Source organism: Schistocerca americana, chromosome 2 (genome assembly GCF_021461395.2).
Source record: "Schistocerca americana isolate TAMUIC-IGC-003095 chromosome 2, iqSchAmer2.1, whole genome shotgun sequence".
Classification (NCBI taxonomy): Eukaryota; Metazoa; Arthropoda; class Insecta; order Orthoptera; family Acrididae; genus Schistocerca; species Schistocerca americana.
The window spans coordinates 647687676-647703469 of NC_060120.1; the positions used below are offsets into that span (position 1 = coordinate 647687676).

Genomic DNA, 15794 nt, shown 5'->3' on the forward strand with positions numbered 1-15794 from the left:
CAGATGTTAGATTTTCACAGTAATGTGGAATCCAGTTATTGTTTTCAGCCTTGCAAGGATGAAATATGATGAATGCACTATGTTCTGAAGACATACATGAGTACTATTTATTAGTTAATTTTATGGATACTCATTCATAAGTAATTATGGAAACATCAGAAGAAATAGGAAATAACTGATGATTCTGTGAATTGTGGTTCAAAAAATGACTGTTGTCTTCATTAAAATCCCGAACAAAAATACAGCACTTTCCTAGCCCAAATAAAACAGGTATGGCAATAGCCTTCAGTGTCAAAGAAAGAAGGAAGGAGAAAATGCTGAAACTTTTAGGCAGATTGAAACGGTGTGCTGAACTGACATGCAAACTTGAGACCTTTTCCCTTTCACAGGCAACTGCTTTACTGACTGAGCTAGCCAGGCACAACTCACAACCACTCCTCAGTGCTCTACTTCCGCCAGTACCTCATCTCAAGTCTCAGTCCGGCACACAGTTTCAGTCTGTCAGGAAGTTTCAAATCAGCACACACTCTGCTGCAGCATGAAAATGTCATTTCAAAAATGCATAAAGTTTTGCTTTGTGGAAAGCTGACTCAATTTCATAAAGTCTGAACAGAAATTGTATAAATGAAACAAAGATTTACATAAAGTATGACATATGCGCCAAAATGAAACTCACAAAATTTTGAAAGAAAAACTATTCGAAAGATTTAGAACTAATAATGGGAGTCAGTGCATCATTACTGAGGGAGACCTAGATCACTTGTTCCTCTGAACAGCAAGTGATATTAACATTACTGATTCTTTGTTGATCTAATTAAAAATACCGGTATTCAGGAAATTATATGGAAAAGGAAGCTGCAAAATTACCAAGTTACTTCAAGTAATGTGTAGAGGAGATGTGATTAACATAAATAAAAAAACGAGAAATTCGTAGCTGACATATACACAAAGGTTCTTTTTTTGTCCTAAAATGCAGTGTATAAAGCCAGTCAGTCAGGCTTTGTGCAAGAACCGTGTGCAGATTCCACTTTCTCTTTTTGAGCAAAAGGAAGACAAAGTTGTTTGTGCAGTTGATGAATGCTGCGACACATTCATATATAACAATTACAGTGATAAGTATCAGTGGATTACTGCTTCTGCAGCTTTATTCCTGTCCTCAGGAATCCCAAGGCAAATTAGGACCAGAAATTTAAAAAAAGGACTGTTTATTTGCAAAAATCTTGTAATCAACATAGCAAATTCTGGAAAAGTGGTAGAGAATAATTTTCAGTGTTACATCTTGGACATCTTCTTACCAGTTTCAGCAAATAATTCACTAGTTTTGTTGGTCTCTTGGCCTGGATTTAACATCATATCTGTCTTTAAGAAGGCAACAAAAAGAATCACCCTCTCGATAGAGAAATTTTTCAACACTGTAATGTATTTTTCAGAAATTTGTTAGACAACATAATTTCTGATACTTCCTTATCATTTCTGGTTTATCAGTGGTACAGTATTGTTAAACTTCACTCATTTCTGCAGTGTCAGTTTGCATCACCATGTTTTAGAAATTTGATTAAGTATGCATGGTACACAGTATAATATGCAGAATAACAGCCATGACCATTACTTACTCCATCTCAGTTCTGTCTAAATAAAACTAGTAACTACTGTGATGTGCCTAAATACATTAATTTTTCTTTCTTTTATCAGGTGTGCCTTGTGTAAAGAAATATTTGTTTTCATCATGCAATAGACACTTTGCATTTTTGAGACAGCCACTGGAAATAGTCAAGGAACAGCTTCACTTTTAGTGAAATACACATTATCCAAAAATTATCATAACAACTACACTACAGAAATTGTTATAAATGTTTCATGTCAACATATTAAATTCCAAATTGAAGTAAGTCTTTTGTAATGTAACATAATACATTGCATTGAATTTTTTCCTCTGCTAATCACTTGTCTAAAAATTACATTTCCAACCGTTTAGCTGATGAAATGAACTGAAAGTTATTCTACAGATTAATGATTTGAGACATTTTTGGTACAGTTAACTGCTTAAAATTTTGACTTCACACTATGTGGTGCTACTTTCTCCTGTCGTGGCTCTGTTTGCTTGTTCACCAGTTTGGGCAGCAAACAGTGGGGGGCGGGGAGGGGGGGGGGGGGGGAGTGCTGTATCTTCATGCAACAAAAATGAGTAACTTTAACATATTTTTAAAAAAATACTTGCAGTGCACCTTAGCAGCTAAAATTTTGACAGTGCATTTCTGTCAGTGTCTGCTTGCTCTATGAACAATTTCAGGTTATATTTTGACATATCGGATTGGACCATTCCTTTATATGTATATAGGAGAAGCTTCCCCTCAATTCAAAACATTGAGCAACACATTTTGGCTTATTGTCCAGTTGGACATCAAGAAATTTTGCACATATTGTTTCATTCAGAATGTGGATTTCTGTGGCAACAGGTCACTGGCCTCTAATCAAAAACACTGATTTCCTAGAATTCTGGAAATGGGAACTTGTTCTCCATCATACACTCATCCCCATTAAAAACGTGTCTCACTTCTTTTTTGCCCAAAGGTAGAATTTCATTATTTGCTTAATTATTTTTTCCTTCTATTTCTTAAGTGTATCATTACTTCCACTTATAATTTCTCTCCCTCATCTATCCATCTACACTTATAACTCATTTACATACATCTACATCCATACTCCGCAAACCACTATGAAGTGCATGACAGAGGGTACATCACATTGTACCAGTTATTTGAGTTTCATCCTGTTCCATTCACATATGGAGCACAGGGAGAATGATTGTTTCAGTGCCTCTGTTTATGCTATGATTATTCTGATCTTGTCTGCACAATCCCTATGTGAGTGATACATAGGGGGATGTAGTATATTCATAGAGTTATTATTTAAAGCCAATTCATGAAATTTTGTTAGTAGAAAAAAATGGCTCTGAGCACTATGGGACTTAACTGCTGAGGTCATCAGTCCCCTAGAACTCAGAACTACTTAAACTTAACTAACCTAAGGACATCACACACATCCATGACTGAGGCAGGATTCGAACCTGCGACAGTAGCGGTCGCACGTTTCCAGACTGTAGCGCCTAGAACCGCTCGGCAAGTCCAGCCGGCTTGTTAGTAGACTTTCTCAGGATAGTTTATGTCTATCTTCAAGATTCTGCCTCAGTTTCTTCAGCACCTCTGTAACACACTCCCACAGGTCAAATAAACATGTGACCATTCATGCTGCCCTTCTCTGTGTATGTTCAATTTCCCCTTTTAGCCTATTTGGTATGGGTCCCACCAACATACTTGAGCACTATTCTACATTGAGTCACACAAGTGATTTTTAAGCAGTCTCCTTTATAGACTGATTGCACTCCCCCAGTATTCTACCAATAAACCAAAGTCTACCATCTGCTACCCCCACAACTGAGTCTACGTGAACTTTCCATTTCAAATCCCTACAAAGCGTTACACATAGAAATTAGTATTAGTTGACTGATTCAAACTGTGACTCATTCATATTATAGTCATAAGATACTACATATTTTCGTTTTGTGAGGTACACGATTTTACATTTTTTAACATTTAAAGCAAGTTGGCTATGAAGTCTTTCATGACATATTTCTTGAATAAAAATCTCTCGGTGTACATGCCACATCAATTTAGGATAAAACTCCAAGCTTCTGACCACTACCTCCATGGTCATCATCAGGACTAAAACTGACTGTCGTAAACTAGCAAGGCACCCACTTTTATATTCTAAGGACGGCTTCTGATTGGCTGGAATACATCATAGCAACAGCGATATGGCACATAGTGAAGTGGTGCTCTCTACTTCCATAGATGTAATTTAGATCCCGCGTTGCTTGCAGCGCCATCCCTTGAATCAGGAGGTAAAGAGCAGGAAGTTTTCCTCTGTGGTTTTTCTTTATCCAGTGTACTCTTCCAGGTGTTGCTAAGTGCATAGCCATTGTCTCTGTTAAATTAAACTCAGCGATAATAACTCGCTGGCTGCAAGCAAGGTATCTTTGTGGAATTAGACAGTGTTTTGTTTTCCAACGTTGTATGGCTTTATCTCTGTGACAAGTGACTGTTCATATCAGTAAACATAAATGCTGTACTGTGTGTGTTGACCTGTGGAGTTCTCTTTGTGTTGTTTAGCTGTTCTATTTTGCGTATTTGACAAATTTTGCTCGTACCTGTTTTACGTATTTGGTTTGTGGATATCAATATGCCCCATTTCAACAATTGAGTGTTTAAGAAAAGGCACAATGAATGGAAGAAGAAATCTTGAGTTGTTTCAAAGGGAGATGCTGCTCAGACTGCTTCACCAACTACTCCAAATGAATGTGATAGAATTTCTTCCAGCAAGAAACTTTGTGACAGCAAAGAAAAATGCGAAAACTATGAAAGTGAAAGTAATGATGTGAATGAAATAATTAACATTTCCTTGCTCTCTAATATTTTTAAACATAACGTATTATGCCAAGTTTGCAAAGAAAGAGGACTGGATTTGAAAATAACTTCACACATTGGTTTGGTATGTAAAATGTTATTGAAGTGTAACAAATGTGCTGCAGAAGTTTCGTTTTCCAATTCTAATAGCATTCCTCATAGTGGTAATAGTGGAAAGAAAGTGTGTGATATAAATGTTAGGCTAGTGTATGGCTTGCGTTGCATTGGCAAGGGCAGTGCTGCAGGGACAATGCTATGTGGAATTATGAACTTGCCAAAACCACCAACCAAGTTTGGATTTTATAATGAATTGGTGGGATCTTCTGGTGAAGATGTTCCTCAAGCAACAATGGAGAAAGCAGTTGAAGAAGCTGTGACAGATAATGGGAATTGTAGAGATTTAACTGTTGCTTTAGATGGATCATGGCAACATAGAGGTCATAAATCTCTAAATGGAATTGTGACAGCTACCTGTGGAGACAGTTGCAAAGTAATTGATGTTACTATTCTCTCAAAACATTGTAGATGTAAGTGCAATACCAAGGACGAACATAGTGAAAGTTGTGAAGCAAATTTTCACGGCACGAGTGGAGCAATGGAAGTAGAGGCAGTGAAAGCAATTCTTTCCAGATCACATGAGTAGTATAATGTATGATACACTAACTATTTAGGATATGGTGGTTCTCAGGGATATAAAGCTGTAGAGTAACTCAAACCTTATGGCAATGAAATTCATATTACAGATCAGGGGTGCATTGGACATGTGCAGAAGCACATGGGGACTCGCTTGCGCAAACTAAAGCAGACATTAGGATCCCAGAAGCTTAGTGATGGTAAGACCATTGGAGGAAGAGGAAGATTGACAGATGAAGCTATTGATAGATTGCAGAGGTATTATGGGTGTGAAATTAGGCAAAATACAAGAAGCAGTGAGCACATGAGGAGAACAGTATGGGCATAATTTTTTCGTACTGCATCAACAAATGAGCACCCACAACATGCACTGGGCTCCACAGGTGATGACTCATGATGTAAGTACCAATCAGGAAAGGAATATACTCATAAAAACAGTTTTCCAAATGCTGTAATTGATGTAATCAGAGATTTATCACTGCCAAGTTTATTGGAAAAGTGTTTACATGCAAAAACACAAAATCCAAATGAAAGTGCAAATAATTTAATTTGGATTAGGTTTCCCAAAAGAGTGTTTGTACAGATAAAAACATTGTATTTTGGAGTGTATGATGCAGTGGCAACATACACTGAAGGAAACATTATCAAATGTGATGTGCTGAAATGTTTAGGTTTTCAACCAGGACACAACACCATTTCCACAATGCGCCTTATTGAAGAAGAAAGACTAAGAGGTGCAGGAAGAAGAGACAAAAGTCTACAACATGCAGAAAAAGGGAAGAAAATACCATTGAAAAGGAAACTAACACTGGAAAAAGAAGAGGATGCTGATAATCCATCACATGGGGCAATAATGTATTAAAAAACTTTGGAAGCCATTTCCCGTAACTTTAAAATTTTCGTATTTGAGGGACATTTTCTCAAAAACTGCTGACAATATATCAATGAAATTTATACACAATATTAAACTTCCTGGCAGATTAAAACAGTGTGCCGGACCGAGACTCGAACTTGGGACCTATGCCTTTTGTGGGCAAGTGCTCTACCAACTGAGCTACCCAAGCATGACTCACGCCCCGTCCTCACAACCTCACTTCTGCCAGTACCTCGTCTCCTACCTTTGAGTCTCGGTCTGGCACGCAGTTTTAATCTGCCAGGAAGTTTCATATCAGAGCACACTCTGTTGCAGAGTCAAAATCTCATTCTACACACAATATTGTTTACTTCTTTCCTTCATTTTTATAACAAATTCTAAAAAAAATATTGTATAATTCAAGAGTTATAGAGAAAAAGTGCAAATTTTTAAGGAAAAAATAAGTATCTGTTTAAAGAAATTGTGGAACAAGAACCAATAAATATTTCTTAACATGGCATTATAACTTTGTAGAGAAATATTCAATAAACACGAAGTCCAAATTTCAGAGCAATATGTTTAATTGTTTTAGAAAAAATGTTCCTTCTATTTGCTAAAATTAACATGGAAGGGATGGATCATTCTGGCTTTCCTTAAGTACAAGTGAAATGAAGTTTTCTCTAAACCTTTCATTTACTTCAGATGAGCCTGGTGAGTGATAAAACGATCCAAATTCCATTTTATTGTCTGTCCTATGTATCATCTCTGAACTAAATCTGACATAGAACTTAAAATTGTACTATCTGGGACCTAATACTTTCTCCAGTGCCTTCTCCTCCCCCTTTTTCTCCCCACTTCCTTCATCAGGAGGACACTCTGGTGTCTGAGTTATCTATGTCCCATGCCAGTCTCCAAAATCAATTCTCTTCTTTTTATTTTCATGATCAAGTTAACTATTTACTAATGCTTTACATGCAAATCATTGAAGTTAACTGAATCCAAAGATATACTGAGTCATGTCTCCAAATATCATTATAACCATTAGACAATCTGTCCTATGGTCCTTTTACTTAATTATGTATGATAGTTCAATTGAAATATGTTAGATCTTTTGGACATTATGGTGTCAAACCATTGAGTATTATTACTATGAAAGATTATAGTGGTTAGTTTCAAACTGTCAGTTGAGTAACATCATCACACTTACTTGTAGAACATTTAAATTTCCATTAAGAAAATGAATCAATAATGTTACTATATTCATATTTGCATGGATACTGTATTTAGTATTTAAGTAAGAAACCTGTATCTAGTAAATGCTAAAGTAGCTTTTAGCACTTTTGAAAAAAAAAAAAAAAGTCCTCTAAATACATCTACAGTTTGTTTCATCTACCACTTTAAGGCACTATAAGCTTATTGCATGGTACTGAATACAAATCAGTTTGAATTCTATAAGTAACTGACTCAAAGTAACTGTTTAAATTGTAACAGTGATCATTATCATGCACCCAGATTTGTTTTTAATATGGGAAAAGGAAGATTGAGGTTTAATGTTTTAAAGCCAATGAGTACAATTGCAAATTGGGGAGGAAAATCAGCTGTGTCCTTTTCAAAGGAATCATCCTGGCATTTTTCTTAAGCAGTTTCTGAAGAGCATGGGAAACCTAAATGTGAATGGCCAGATGGGGATTTGAGCTGCCATCAGTTAGACAACTCAATCAGTTGAACTAGAAATGATTTCTACAAGGATACTCAAAGCTGTAAAATTTGGTTATAATGAATTCATATCAACACTGTAATATTAAAATTTTTGGTAACTTTAAGTCTTTACTTTTATAATGTATCATGCTTTTAAAAAACATAATTTGACTACTTTCCATATTTCAGTGACTTTTTTCCCTGGGATCCATGAAAAAATATGGTCACATTTTATGAAAAGCAAAGCATATGTAACTAAAATATGCAACCAAAATTGATTCTAACTACATCTAAACTGTACCTGTCTTGCAGAAGATAAATTATTCTGACTGGCACTCCTCCTCAGACCACTTCTGAAACACAAGGCAAATTGAGGTAAAACTGCTGTATATTTGCCAAAAGGATACCATACAAACAAACAAAAAATCATTATTTACAGAGTGGTCTCAGAATATTTACTTCATATTTAACATTCAACTGCACTTTGTCAGCACTGGAACTTGAGTGAGATAATACAGTGTTTTTAGAATGGCTATTGTAATGTAGACTGTACACCAGTGAAATTTGTTAAATAATGGACTCTGATTAAATTGTAGTCAATTAGTAAACAGTCCTACATAAGCGTTCTAAAACATTCAAAGGTGCTACAATTGTGACACTGTTACACTGAGGTGGCAAAAGTCAAGGGATAGTGGTATGTATATATACAGATGATGATAGTAACAATGTAGAAAAGGCAGTGCATTGGTGGAGTTGTCATTTGTACTCAGATGATTCATGTGAAAAGGGTTAAAACAAGATTATGGCTGCATGAAAGGAATTACAAAACTCTGAATGCAGAATAGTACTTGGAGGTAGATGAATGGGAGATTCCATTTTGTCAATCATTAGGGAACTCAGTATCCCAAGATTCACGACGTCAAGAGTGTACCGAGAATGCCAGATTTCAGGCGTTACCTCTTACTATGGACAATGTATTGACCAACATTGTTGGATCAGCGGCATTTGCAATGAAATAATCATAGAAATCAATGTGGGATGTACAGTGAATGTACCCATTAGTACAGTGTGGTGAAATTTGGTGTTAAAGGGCTATGGCAACAGACGACCGAAGCAAATGAATTTGCTAATAGCATGCCTTCACCTGCAGTGCACCTCCTGGGCTCATGACCATATCATTTGGACACTCGACGATTGGCCTGGTCAGATGAATCCCACTTTCAACTAGTAGGAGCTGCTGGTAGGGTTCGAGTGTGGCACAGACCTCAAGAAGCCATGGACCTAAGTTGTCAACAAGGTGCTGTGCAAGCTGGTGGTGGCACCATAATGGAGTGGGTTGTGTTTACATGGAATTGACTGGGTCATTTGTTCCAACTGAATGGATCATTGAGTAGAAATGGTTATATTTGGCTACTTGGAGACCATTTGCAGCTCTTCACGCATGTCATGCCTGAACAACGATGGAATTTTTATGGATAAGAATGTGCCACGCAAATGGTTTGAAAAATCATTCTAGGTAATTCAAGATAATGATTTGGCCATTAAGATTGCCTGAGATGAATCCCATGAAACATTTATGGGACATAATGGAGAGGTCATTTTGTACACAAAATCCTACACTGGCAACTTTCTTGCAATTATGGATGGTGATAGTGGCAGCATGACAAAATATTTTTGGAGAGGACTTCCAACAACTTGTTGAGTTAGTACTATGTCAAGACAAAAGGTTGTCTGACATGATATTAGGAGATGTCCCATGACCTTTGTCACCTCAGTGTACAGGCAACTGTTTACAAAATGAAGGAATATTAGTATGGCAAGATCATTGGAGATGAGCACAAGTTTAAATTTGATAAAGATGGGGAATGAAATTGGTTGTATTCTTTTGAAACAATCTCAAACAATTTTTTAAACCAAAGAAAACATAAATATGGCTGAATGGATGGGGAATATGAGTGCAGTGGATTAACTAGTGGTTGGTACTACATTGCTCGGAAACTGTTAACAGGTGTCATTCTGTATTATATTAATAAAGAATCTATAAATGTCTAGTTACATCAAAGTAGAAATAAAGTTAGTGAATTTTTTGGCCATGACTAGTGGGCAGCTGTTGCACTTCATGCTAATACAGGCACTGAACAAAACATCGTGATGCCCCTAGGATAAACACCTTATTTGTGGTTATTTTGTAAGTTTCCTATAATGCAGTAAATTCTATTTCATTTCCCATAGTACTGTAGCATTTTTGCAACTGTTCTGAGTAGGATTATTAATTCTGTTGAGACAAAATAAAGGTCATTGCCAGGACTTTGACACTAGAAAATATATTCATATTATTTCTTTCATTAGTATAATCTTATTGGCATGTGATTCAGTAATTAATATTATTACGAATGAACAATTTCTAAAAACTTCAAAAGCAATTTAAAATGGTAAAAATGTGTCAATTCATTAATCATAAAAATTTCATGATTTTAATACTCATTTAAGTCAGTTAAAATATTAATTCTGTAATTAAGAAAAAAACGTTTTGAAAATATCTTAAATTTTTAAAGCTAAGGCCACAGAAAACTTTTGAAAATATTTGAAACCTTCAAAACTAAAGCTACAGTAAGCTTTTAATGTCATAGATTATATATGTATTGGTAAAATTCTGACAGAATTTAAATGCTTTTGGATTAAAGGAAACCACTCAGCAAAAGCCGAAGCATGGAGTCACAGATAAGCACACACAAAAAGAAAGACAACATGCTACCTTTTGGAGTGATCCTTTTCCAGGCTTGTGTGTTTGTGTTTACTGTATGTATTTTACTCTAGTTCAAAAAAGGGCCACTCTGAAAGGTAGCAAGTTTTCTTTCTTTTTGTGTGTGCCTGTCTGTGACTCCATGATTCAGCTTGTTCTGAGTGGTCTCCCTTAATCCAAAAGTAATTATATTAAGTTCCACTTTTTGACAGGCTTTAAAAAATGTGCATTTCTTAATTTTTTCAGCAAATTCTGAGTAAATTTTGTTCAATTTCAGATATAGAAATAATTCCATTCAACTGAATGCCTGTTTTATTAATTTCTTCATTTTGTTGACATGACATTAAAAGTTCTTTCACAGTTCGTTCACATCCAAATGAGTGAGCAAACTTTCTTGGAAGTTTCAATGAAGTCTCAACAGCCAATGGAATGTCAGAAAATGTGTACTGTGTATGATCAAACGTTCAAATGTTTTTCACTTGTGCTCACCAACTGTTTAAACTCATGATCAGTTTACTGATGCTTGTTTGCTAGTGTTAACAACAGCACAAACGATGATTATGAAATTTTTGTGCCTGGGCCATAAGCAGGCAAGTCTAATAAGGAAAAGATATACATCATTTCAAAAAGATGTACAAGTGGAATCTTTATTCAAAGGCTGTCATTTTCAGTAATGGATGGTTGCCAGTCCTTGTTATGAGCAAGCAGCATCATTATGATGATGATGTGTTGATATACTACCATGTCAAACCTCATACCTGTACATCTACGTGATTATTCCGCAATTCACAATTAAGTGCCTGGTAGAGGGTTCATCGAGCCACCTTTAAGCTCTATTGTCCCACTCGAGAACAATGCGCAGGAATAATGAACACTAAAATCTTTCTGTGCAAGCTCTGGTTTCTCTTATTTTGTTATGATGATAATTTCTTCCTATGTAAGTAGGCACTAACAAAATATTTTCACACACTAAGGAGAAAGTCTGTGTTTCAAATTTCATGAGAAGATACTGCCACAGTGAAAAACAGATTCGTTTTAGTGACTGCACAACCCAATCCATGTATTATATATGTGGCACTCTCTGTTCTGTTTTGAAATGGTACAAAATGAGCTGACCTTCTTTAAAGTTTTTCAATCTCCCCTATCAATTCTATCTGATGTGGATCCCACTCTGCATAGCATTACTCTAGAAGAGGGCAGACAGTCTGTTCAGTAGACCTGTTACATTTTGTGAGTATTCTGCCAATAAATCACAATCATTGCTTTGCTTTCCCCGCAACATTATCTATGTGATCATTCCATCTTGTCTAAATCATTTTGCAATTCATTTTGATCATCTGACAACTTTGCATAAATGGTAAATGAGAGCACCATCTACAAACAATCTAAGAAGGCTGCTCAGATTGTCTCCTAAAACATTTATGTAGATCAAGAATAACAGAGGGACTATAATACTTTCTTTGGGAATGCTGGCTATTACATCTGTTGTGCTTGATGACTTCCTGTCAGTTATTATCAACTCTTACCTTTCTGACAGGAAATCATGTCATGGGGACCAGTGCCATCTCTTATTGATTTATTTGGTACATATCTCGCAACTGCCATTGATACTAGTTCTTTGAATTTATACCACATCTGGTCTGCACTTACATAGTGGACATTGTCTCTTAGGAAGGTGTCAAGTGAACATTTATCTGATTTTTTAAATGATTGTATTTTGTGTTTATTTTTTGTGGGTGAGGGTATTATGTATTCAGTCTACAACAACCTTATGGTCACTAATCCCTGTATCTGTCAAGATGCTCTCTATTTGGTCAGGATTATTTGTTGCTGAGAGGTCAAGCATGTTTTTGCAACCATTTACAATTCAAGGGACCTCTTGGACTAGTTCTTCAAAATAATTTTATGAGAAGGCATTCAGTTTGATTTTGGATGATGTTTTATGTGTCACTGACTTTAAACACGTATTTTCTCCAACATATTGAGGGTAGATGAGTGGTGAACCTATTTGGAATGACATTCAAGTTTTCTTTGAAATGTTTGGACACTGTATCATGTCGGCCATGGGGGTCAGTAAAAGGAAGCAATTATTAATTTATTTCAGTTGACAAGTATAATCTCTACCCATACTAGCCCACAGGAACTATTTTCTTCAATTTCACTCCAAGGTAAACTACTTCTGGCAACAATAAACACTCCACCACCAACAGTATTTAATCTGTCCTTTCTGAACACAGTTAGGTCCTCTGTAAAAATTTTGGCTGAACTTATTTCTGGCCAGCGCCTGTAACATTTGAGATTCAGTACTTTCTATTAGAGCTTGGAGCTCTGGTAGTTTTCAAACACAGCTATGACAGTTCACAACTACAATATTGAATGTTCCTATGTCCACCATCTTCCTGTGTTCCTCCTGCACTCTTTGAAACTGAAGCCCTTTCTGCACTTTCCAAAAATCCTCTAACCTATAAATTTGTCCAATCCCCTCTATACAGTCCCCACTACTTGTGGAGCCACTTTCTGCATGTAGTGGGACTCCTGACCTATTTAGCAGAACCTGGAAAGACACCACTCTGTGGTGCAAGTCAAGAAATGAGCCTTCATGTCAGAAGCAAGGCTGTAAGTCTTTACTGCTTCAGTTAGCTGCCTGAAACTAGAGAGAATCTCATCTGATCCTCAGTGACACACATCATTAGTACCAACATGAGCCACTACCTGCAGTTTGGTGCACCCTGTGTGGCATCCGGAAGCACTCATTCCAAACGTAGAATGACTCCTCCTGGTATGTACATAGAGTACACACTGGATTCCTTCCCCTCCTTAACAGCCATGTCACTAAGGGGCTCCATTATATGTAGGTTGAAACTTAAATAGTGGCAACGCTGCTGTGGAGACACCATGCAATGGAATCTACTATTGTCTCTGATAGTACACATTGTTGACATACCTACCTTACCTCCAAGCAAATTGACTTGCCCATTCCACATCACCAGCGTGCACACAATAAAGGGAAACGTGATCACTTGTGAGCGAGCGGTCAAAAGTAATGGTGTCACTATGTTTTCAAAACAAGAACAATGGAGCTGGATCAAGATTGAATGTGCTAGAGGTCATACAGCATGACAGTCTCATCAAGGTGTTCAAGAGCTAGTGAAAGAAGTGGCAACACTTTCTGCACAACCCACCCATCATTTTGCATGACAATGCACGGGAGCATGCAGCACAAACTGTGGCTGCTCTCTTCAGTCGACGGGACTGGGAAGTACTCTACCATCCACCATACTCCCCAGATTTAAGTCCTTGTGACTTTGATTTGATTCTGAAGATGAAGGAACCAATTCGCTTCAGAACTGTTCCAGAGATTTGACAGGCAATAGACCGCTCCATTCACAACATCATCATAACAGGCTCTGCTAACGGTATACTATGCCTTCCACACCACTGGCAACAGGTTCCACACAATGCTGGTGACTACATTGAAGGACAGTAACAGGTGCAAACATGTAACTCTTTTGTATCGGTTGTGAATAAATAGTTGCCATTATTTAAGTTCCAACCCTTGTATATCCAAAAAGGAGCTAATTTTTTAATGCACACTTACTTTCCGCATTGTGAACAACAGTCAAATATCTACTAAAGGTAGTTAAAGCTGTAGATTTAAAACTGTTATTAGACACAAGGGGCATTTAAAAAAGACCATTGGTTATGACAAGAAACTAAATGGGATGAATGTAGCTGTTGGGATTAGTTGGCATTGTGAGAACATAAAACTGAAAACAACAAATACACATAATATTTTTATGCATCCTGAGTTCAAGGAAAACAGGGCTGGTGCATTTTGCAGTAATATAGGATGATATAATTGTTTATTGCACTCAAGTTTACTTTCCATTTCCACAGAGTCCTGCAAGTTTGTCTCAGGCTCTTTCTTCCCTTACAGGGTCATTTTAGGTATGGAGTGAAGAACAATATGCAACTTGATAAAAATATATGTGTGTTTTATACTGAAGATATAAAAAGCTACTGCCCATCCAGTAAGTCTCCCCTGACCTGGGGTTCTGAGTGACATTTCTGAACTCTACCCCTATTCCTAAACCTCTCCAGTTCCTTTCCCTTCACCCCCTCTTCCTTCCCTTCAGCCCTTCCATTGGAAGTACATTTTCTATCCATCCATTTACATTATATTGTCAAAAATTGATTATGTTAATTGTTCTAATCTAATGTAAGTATTTTTTTTGAGCACATACCTGGTGATTCATGAAGATATGGAGATATTTTAATATGTTATTATACAAGTAAACCAAACAAAAAAGTTCATATAAACATAGGTCTGCAAATGTTTAGTTATGGAGTTACGGGTAATAAAAGATTTTGCCTGAAATTTAGCAACTTCGCTAATATGAAGCCATTGCAAAACTGTACGAGGTTAAAGTAAATCACAATTTCCATTTGTTTTGTTGTTATTGATCTGGTGAATCTAATGAAATGTGTCCCAGATGTATATCTGCAGCAGTTTTCCAAAACATCCAGAGAAGCAAAGTAAATTTATTTACTTTCCATTAAGAACGTATAAACATTTATGTCATTGTGGCAACCATTAGTGAGTTGTTTCAGTCATTTCCTATCCTTGAGACAAGTTAGTTTTCTGTGTCGTTCAGTGAAAGAACATAATAACAACAGTGTATTTAGTGAAGCCCCATAGTAACTGTTGTAATTTGTAGATTATTTATGAAATAGGGATTCCTTTCAAATTAACGACAGAGGAATATGTCGATATGTTGTTTATTTATAGCAAATGTGATGGTAATGCTATGGCTGCAGCTAATGGATATCACATACATTATCCAACTTGGAAGATTACAAATGGACGAACCATTAGTGGAGTATTTTGAATATTATGAGAGTCAGGTTCTCTACCTAGCATTCATAATCAGTTTGAGTGCTTGATATGTGAAGACAATGAAGAGGATATTATGGATGCAGTTCAACAATTCAGGTGCCAGTACATGACGTATCTCTCAATGATTAGGCATTTCACAATCTTAAGTATGGCATACTCACAAGTACAATAATGTGTATCCTTACCATAAACAAAAAGTGCATCTGTTACATCCAGGAGATCTTGCCCTTCACTTGGAGTAGTGCAGCTGGTTAAATACTAATCGATAGTTACACAAATACATTTTATTCACTGATGAGACACGATTTACTTGAGATGGTAAAAAAAAATTACATAAGGAGCACATATGGTCTGAAGCAAACCCACATGCAACAGTGCAACGCAATTTCCAAGCAGCAATTTAGCATAAATGTTTTTGTGTGGTATAATCAACACACACTTTATTGGACCATTCATTTTCCCAGGACGTCCAACTGTCAAGAGGTACTTGCTATTCCTTCAAGAAGA

At 36.5% G+C, this 15794-nt stretch overlaps 1 protein-coding gene across 1 annotated transcript in view; it reads right to left on the reverse strand.

The window, feature by feature from the left end:
• Nucleotides 1-15794, reverse strand: part of LOC124594275 (kinesin-like protein KIF19) — a 458271-nt gene that overhangs the window by 2574 nt on the left and 439903 nt on the right. The window contains exon 15 of the mRNA XM_047132640.1: nt 7949-8000. Coding sequence (XP_046988596.1) covers nt 7949-8000 — 52 coding nt within the window. The remainder of the gene's footprint in view (nt 1-7948; nt 8001-15794) is intronic.